This window comes from Mastomys coucha, unplaced genomic scaffold (genome assembly GCF_008632895.1).
Source record: "Mastomys coucha isolate ucsf_1 unplaced genomic scaffold, UCSF_Mcou_1 pScaffold16, whole genome shotgun sequence".
Taxonomy (NCBI): domain Eukaryota; kingdom Metazoa; phylum Chordata; class Mammalia; order Rodentia; family Muridae; genus Mastomys; species Mastomys coucha.
Genome location: NW_022196898.1, coordinates 102,124,662 through 102,132,792, shown reverse-complemented (window position 1 = coordinate 102,132,792; position 8,131 = coordinate 102,124,662). Strand labels below are relative to the sequence as shown.

The 8,131-nt window shown below is 46.6% G+C and overlaps 1 protein-coding gene across 4 annotated transcripts in view; it reads right to left on the bottom strand.

Annotated features, from left to right (window-relative positions):
* The window catches only part of Cryz (crystallin zeta), a 30,626-nt gene that overhangs the window by 9,552 nt on the left and 12,943 nt on the right, over positions 1-8,131 (bottom strand). For all 4 annotated transcript variants that reach the window (XM_031375934.1, XM_031375931.1, XM_031375932.1 and 1 more), the window contains 2 exons: positions 6,593-6,756; positions 4,141-4,192 (listed from right to left, as the gene is read on the bottom strand). In XM_031375934.1, the coding sequence (XP_031231794.1) occupies positions 4,141-4,192; positions 6,593-6,756 (216 nt within the window). The remainder of the gene's footprint in view (positions 1-4,140; positions 4,193-6,592; positions 6,757-8,131) is intronic.

Below are 8,131 nucleotides of genomic sequence, written 5' to 3'. Positions count from 1 at the left end.
ACTGCGGTAGTGGTTAGCCCCACTGCGGTAGTCCTTAGCCCCACTGCGGTGGTCCTTAGCCCCACTGCAGTGGTCCTTAGCCCCACTGCGGTGGCCCTTAGCTGCCACAGAGGTAGTCCTTAGCCCCACTGCGGTAGTCCTTAGCCCCACTGCGGTAGTCCTTAGCTGCCACAGCAAAACACTTGCTAACACATGCTTTGCACAGGAGGTACACCTTTAAAGATTGCCTTGATGCTCCTTCCTGGCTTTATTTAACTAATTAAATAATACATTCTTTATAACGAGCATAAGGCCTATTGCTTGGATTATCTATTGTATAAGTTAGATATATAGGCTCTGCCCAAGAACTTAATGTAAAAAAAAAAATTACATTCTAGAGAGAAAACGGGTAATAAATGTGAATTAACAGCTGAGTGCGTCAACAGAAAGTACTGGGGAAAATAAGAAAAGCACCCTGGGCTCGAGATGTGGAGAGGGGCTGTCTGGGTCATCAGGGAAGTTGACCTTGACAAAATGAGAAGAAAGAGGGGGGCATGGGGCTGAAGGCAACCTCTGCCCCACACATGCAGGTGGTAAAGGGCAGGGTGGCTAAATGGGCAAAGTGGGAACATGCGTGGGGTGTTCAAAAGGCAGAAGAAGGATGGCGTGGCTCAGGGACCAAGCTTGTGACCTGACAGAGACCAACAGCTAAGGTCCACAGCAAGGTAAAGGCTCTGGAACGCACTGAGAGCCATGGCACTCTGGAGAGCCTAAGCAATTAAGGTGGGGCAGCAGCAGCTTTAATCTCTGGACTCTGTCCCCACACCGACAGGCCAAGGCCCCGCTAGACACTGACAAACACACAGCCAGGAAGTCCGTGGGGTGAACTGACCCTGTGGATGATGGCTGGCCCAGAGCAGGCCATGGAGTTTCTCACTTCAACTATGTAGCCTCCTTATTCATAGGAAACAAAACCCTTTCCAACAGTGATTTGTATTAAGGTTTTTATACCCCCAGTTTTATTCAGAGTCAAATTTAGAAAAGCACTTACTGCTTGAAAAGAAAATAAATAAACACTCAGCCACTTCTTTCTCTTTTGAGAAATTCGTTATGTAGCCCAGGCTGGCCTGAACCCATGGTGATCCTCTGCCTTAGCACCCACATGTGCTAGGATTCCAACCATGAGCCACCAGGACTGGCTGTTATTTCCTGTTACAGATTAGAGTTTCAAAGGCAGACCAGGACTTCTCCAACACTTTCTACTCAAGACCACTGTTTGCCTGGATTTTATATGATATTAGGTATTATGGGCACATGAAACATACACACGAATCAGCAGTCTCAGAGTCTGACCCATTATTCTGACTTTATGAACATCAAGGGTAATATTTATCAATTTATATAAATATTAAATGGTAGACACGTTTGGGCCTACTTCAGAAATTGTTGTAAATTCTATCCTACTCCTTAGTCAAAGTTTAATGCATTATTTTTCAATGAAACTAGAGGCAGCAATTCACTAGCAGTTTTTAAAATCAAGGTTTCTTTATGTGTGTGTGTGTGTGTGTGTGTGCTGGCATATGTGCCCACTGTACAAGTAGAGGCCACAGGCCAACTTTGAGTGTGTTCCCTCCCATATCAGACCATCATATTAAAGCTGGACATTCTAACCCGACACAGTTCACACGGTGCTAACTGACAGGATCCATAGGCTTTCTACCAAGCCAAAAGCCAGCAACCAAGGAACCAAGTCATGCAAACTGTCCTCTGATCAGCACAAGCTTGCAGAGATGCATAGAGTAAATGTAAGAACCTCAATTTAAAAAGTAAAGAAACTATGATCTGCAAGGCCAATAGAATTGGGCAAGACAGGAAAAATAATTACAATGGAAAATGAGAGAAACTCAGTGGAGCATGAGCAGCCCTGCCCTTCTGGGCTGAAGCAGCCATAAGGACTGAAGGTCCACGCGGTGGATGAGGCTTTGCCAGGCATTCTATAATCTAACCAAAGCAGGTATGCAGGACTCTATCTAAGGAAGGATACAGCCAGTCCATCAGGAGGAACACTGCACTATGGGGTCTTTGCAATTGACCCCAATGACTTAACCTTTCTATTAAAACTAGGACCCTAGTAAACTCACACTTTAAGGCACAGACTTAATGCAAACGTCTCATCCGAAGCTCTCCTTCGAGCAGTCTCTCAGCTTTCTAGAGAGTGCTGGCCACTATCTTCTTGCAAACAATTAGACTCACAATATTTTTTCAAGAGATTACGTGGCATTTTCTTCCCATTATTTTTCTCCAATTTATTTCATGCACACTAAAATGAGACTCTCCCACGAATATACTGGGACAATGGCTGTGTTTGCAAATCCACGTCATCTTAAACCCACAACATAATCCAGCAGGAATGTGGATTAAGTGAGGACAGAAAGTACAAACAGAAGCCAGGCAAAAGCCAGTGTTCTGTCTCCCTCCGATAGGGCAGGAGGATCAGAGGGGCTTCACACGAGGGCCGCCAGCCTGTCCCAGCCAGCTAGGATTTAGCAGACTCAGCCAGCTCCAAAACCAGCAGTTTGGATTTTACCTTTTAAAAAAAGCAAGCCAATCCCTCTGAAGTGGCAGGGCTTTCTACAGGAGTGTAAAGAGATTTCCTCTAAAGCCCTCTCTCCACTGTACGAACATCTCTCTTCTCTACAGAGCACAAGGCTCTTAGACAACCATAGCAATTTAAATAAACACGTGTGTTTCAAACCTTCAGTTATTAAGGTAAATTGAACTCATCCAAAACTAGCCTTTGGAGATGGTTAACAATGAGTTTAGCTGTCTTTTCAAGTCCTTTTCAAGAGACAACCTTGGGCTTTTTTTGGCAAACAGTCTGATGTGTGAAATCCCTACAGATTGATCTCTGAGTCACTGAGGAAGGCAGATATGAAATAAGGAAGTTCATCTCTATAGCGAAACATTGTAGCCTGACTTTCTGAGTTACCTGGCTACTCTCAGAGGCAGAGCCTCTGTCAGGACACCATCATTATTACATGGGGCATGGTGGGTAATAAGTTATTCCTTTCCATGTCGTCCCCGGAACACCTAGTACTGAGGATCGGCCAGCTCCCTGAAGGTAAGCCATCACTCGGAGGCCCTAGGTTTTAAAAATGGGAAATCTTGTCTCCAACATTTCCAAAGTCTCTCTGTGCTGGCTTAGTAAAATCCAAATGCACAGCTCTGGCTTCTCCTCCATGCTCCTCGGAGATGGAGCAGCAGTGACGTATACATTGTCAGACATAGCAGTCTGACAATGCTATGCTTGGGGATTCGGTAGAGGGCTTTAGGTGCTGAGTTCTCAGTCCCTTCCCCAACGAATAACTAACACTTTCAGCCTTGGGTTGTGGTGTTGGGGACACAGCTACATACCATGCACCCTTTGGTTACCATCACCCTTCGGTTGACACAACAGGGAGCCCAGACAGGAGGGAAGTGGGCCACTCACTGGCTGAGAGGTTTAATGAGCCTTACTTTGCTATCAAAGGGAATATAGAACAACTACAGTTAATGTTGAGAGCAGCTTAAAATGCCACATAATTCTAAGAACCATGACACATGAAGGCAGAGGCTTGTCAGTCTTGGTGCGCTCCCAACATAGGTGGAAAGTTTGTTTTATGAGGTGGTCTGCTGAATTTTTTAAGCAAGAAATGCTATGGCGTCAGCCATGGATTCTATTCAGCAGCAACAGCAGAATCTGAAGAAGCTTCATGGCATTAAGAGGGATCAGGCTGGTGGTGGTGCCGCTCTTCAAAATGACTTCATCCTGTATGATGTCAGAGCCTAGCATGGATGGGTGACAGGCTCCCAAGGCCTTGCCCCAGGGAGGACCTACTGAGGGCTGCTGGAGGTGAAAGAGCACCCTGGGCTCCTGCAGATGGATTCTCATCTGGGTACTACTGATTTTGGACACAGTGGGTAATTTTAAAAGAAGAACAGGACATGAAGTTGTGAGGGGCATACTGGGAATTAAGATCAGACACACTGAGGGCATGAATGAAGTCCTCGGAGAATAGATTTTTAAAATTGAAAACTTAAAGGAGCAGAGATTTCAAGAACTATCACATGAGACCATACTCCATGCTCACTTGAATGCAAACTTGAAGTCTAGATACTCACTCCTCCGCTGGCTCCGTGAACCAGAACGCTTTCCCCAGCTCGCGCACGGGCACTACAAGAAAAAAGCAGAGGCACCATCATGTTCCCAGCCAGAGGAACCAGGAGCTGCCGTTGTTCCCACCATCTGTGATGTGAGGAATTTCTAGCCCTGCTTCAGTTAACGCTCAAAGAGACACTGCATCCTAACACTGAGCCAAATGTCCTCTCACCCTAAGACTCAAATGATGGTCCCCACGGCTGCAATGAACACAAGCCGTCTATGCAGTACCCACTCAGGATATGCCACTGGGCGTCGTTAACCTGCCTGTGGCTGTGTTGGGTGTGGGGTCACATTACCATCTATGCGGTGCCCACTCAGGATATGCCGCTGGGTGTCTGTCACCTGCCCGTGGCTGTGTTGGGTGTGGGGTCACACTATAATGCTTAGGCTGCAGTCCCGTGTGCTGGCGGAACTTCTGAACCAGAAGTGGAGTGCCTCGTGCCCATGCGTCCCCAGAGTGTCCCCAGGCAAGTTTGCTGCAGATCAGTCATTACCCAGGGTTATCCAGGCAACAGTGGGTGGGCTGGTTCTGACTAGTTCTAATAGCATGACCTTGCCTTTCCACTCCTCAAAAAACTCAACTCTGAGTGGTCCCTAAAGAGGCTGTGTGTGCAGAGTCACCAAGTCCCCCAGGCCACACCCTAAAACGCCCAGGCTTTTCTCCTGTGCTACTATACTACATTCTTTTAGACTCTGAGTTCTGGGAAAAGACACCACCCCATCCTGGGGAGCATTTCACTGCTGAAACCCATGAACTTTCCTTCACCACTGGGTGCCTTTGGATCCAGCTCATTCCAGGTATACAGTGGATGGCTCCTTTTGGGGGGAATCTCGTCACTCTGGAACGAGAATACACTAGCCCCAAGTCCCTCTCATGGCTTCCCGGTGGCTTCTTCAACACCCTGTCTCCTACCTACAAATGTTCCCATAATTACATCTTTATTCTAGGTCTCGTGGCTGGGCTTTCTTGTAAACTCTGAAGCCTACCCCTGCCTGGGACTGGAGCCCTTTCCATCCTTTTTTCTGTGTTTGAATATTCACTATTTCAGCTCATCATTTAAACTCTATGTAGGGTCTATTTGTACCCCTCCACTCAACCATTGCATCCTCTCTCGGTTCTAAACATAGCCATATCTGGCTGATCTTTCAAAAAAAAAATCCTCTAATACTATGGTGATCAGAATGAGAATGGCTCATGTATTTGAATACTTGGTTTCCAGTTGGGATTGTTTAGGATTAGGAGGTGTGGCTTTGGTGGAGAAGTGTCACTGAGGGTGGATTTGGCAGTTTAAAAAGAAATCTCTCTCTCTCTCTCTCTCTGTCTCTCTCCTTCCTTCCCTCCCTCCCTCCTTCCCTCCCTTCTTCCCTCTCCCTTTTCTTTTCTTCCTCCCACTTCCCCTCTCCCCCTCTCTGCCTCATGGCTGTAGTTCAGATGCAAACTCTCAAATACTGCTCTAGTACCACGCCTGACTGTCTGAAGCATAGCTCTCCCTCTGAAGCCGTAAGGCCCAATATATACGATATATACGATATATGTGATCTATATGATATATCCTCTTTCTTCTATAAGTTGCCTTGGTCATGGGGTTATATCACAGTAATAGAAAAGTAAGACTATGGTGGTTTGAATAAGAATGGCCCCTAGCCAGGTGGTAGTGCATACCTTTAATCCCAGAACTCAGGAAGCAGAGGTAGGCAGAGCTCTGGGTTTGAGGACAGCCTGGTCTACAGAGTTCCAGGGCAGCCAAGGCTACACAGAGAAAACCTGTCTTAAAAAACAACAACAAAAGAATGCTCCCCCAGCCCCCAGCTAAGATGCTTGACGGCTTAGTGACCAGAGGGTGGCACTATTTGACAGGATTAGGAGGTGTGGCCTCAGTAGAGTGGGTGTGGTCTTGTTGCAGGAAGTGTCCCTGGGGTTGGGCTTGGAGGTGTGGCCTCAGTGGAGTGGGTGTGGCCTTGTTGCAGGAAGTGTCCCTGGGGTTGAGCTTGGAGGTTTCCTGAGCCCAAGGCAGGCTCAGGCTCATTCCCTGTGCTCTGGATCAGGGTATCACACCCAGCTGCTTCTTCAGCACTATGCCTAACAGTTCTCTGCTATGCTGGTCGTGGACTAAGCCGCCAATTAAATGCTTTCCCTTATAAGAGTTGCCATGGACATGGTGTCTCTTCACAGCAGTAAAAGAGTGACTAAGACAAAGATATATATTTTCCTCAGAGTCTTCTATCTCCTTCCTGACTCCCATTTTTTTTTTCAGAAAATGAGTCAAGGGGCTAATTTTCTTTCTTTTCAAAACGATCAAACTTCTGTTCCCTCTGTGACTGGCATGATCCTGAAATGCTTAATCACGAATGGCTAGCAGCAAGCAGCCACGGTTCAGGCAGAGAGGCTGTGAACTCAGAGTGCCACCTCACCTGTGGAATAGAGCTCGGCAGGCCGTGAAGTACGGGACCCCCAGGGCAGCCCCTTGCCTGAAGTCCAGTGTCTCAGGCAGCGGGTAGACAGTGTGATCCACTGCAAGAGCAAATTCTGCGTAGCCACCAGAGACTGTGCTGAAGCAGAAGACCCTGTCACCTTTCTGAAAAAGAGATTAAACACATGCCGCAGTGATTCCAACTGTGCTAAGATGGCTGAGACCTTCACAGTGCCAACTTACAGTGAAGGGCAATCATTCCAAGATGGCTGAGACCTTGGCAGTGCCATCTTACAGTGAGATACAATCATTCCAAGATGGCTGAGACCTTCATAGTGCCAGCTTACAATGAAGGACAATTGTTCCAAGATGGCCGAGACCTTGGCAGTGCCAGCTTACAGTGAAGCACAATCATTCCAAGATGACTGAGACCTTCACAGTGCCAGCTTACAGTGAAACACTATCATTCCAAGATGGCTGAGACCTTCACAGTGCCAGCTTACAGTGAAACACAATCATTCCAAGATGGCTGAGACCTTCACAGTGCCAGCTTACAGTGAAATACAATCATTCCAAGATGGCTGAGACCTTCACAGTGCCAGCTTACAGTGAAATACAATCATTCCAAGATGACTGAGACCTTGGCAGTACCAGCTTACAGTGAAGGACAATCGTTCCAAGATGGCTGAGACCTTGACAGTCCCAGCTTACAGCGAGACACAATCATTTCCACATGAATGCCTCCAGCTCAGTGTCTCCCGTGGAAACACAGCTGAAACAGTGAATATATGTTTACCAAGAGGAAAAATAAGAAAAGAAGTGCTAAAGGAGACAAGGACAACAGAAGATGCCCCTCAGATGAATGAGGGCACTAGGAATGCTACAGCAGTTCACTTACCGAGCTACATGCTGTATTCTTCCACATAAGCGTCACAGTGACTGCGAGAAGGTGTGTGCTCATCCCCATGACAGATGAGGACACCACAGTTTCCTCCATTAAGCAACACATTGAAATAGTAGAAAGAGCCGAGCAGATCCCATTACCTCTCATAGCAAGACACAAAGCACTCTGTTAATACCCACCTGCTGCACCCTGGCCATGGAAACGCTGGCCATCTGAACACTTGGCCTACATCTTAAGAAAAAGATATATAATAAAGTAGATATATCATGGGATAGACAAAAATACTGAGCAATGAGGGCCTCAGTAATATTCACACTGGTGCTATGATAAGTAAATACTATGATAAGTAAATACAAAAGCTAACAGCACCATGCTGTAGGATGGATGTGCAAATCTCTGGAAGGAAACTGAGAGCCAAAAGCAAGCTTCACCATCATATGGTATTCCCTGTAAATGGCCAAGCGAGACCAAGTTAAGATGAACCCCAGTTTTATGGTTTGAAAACAGGCCTGATTGATTTCAGTGTAACTCAGACATTAAGAACTCGCTGGAAGGAAGACATAATTTTGGAGTTCTGCTATCATCAATAGCAGCACACTGCCCCAGATCTAAGACATACAACTGGAAAGAAAGTGA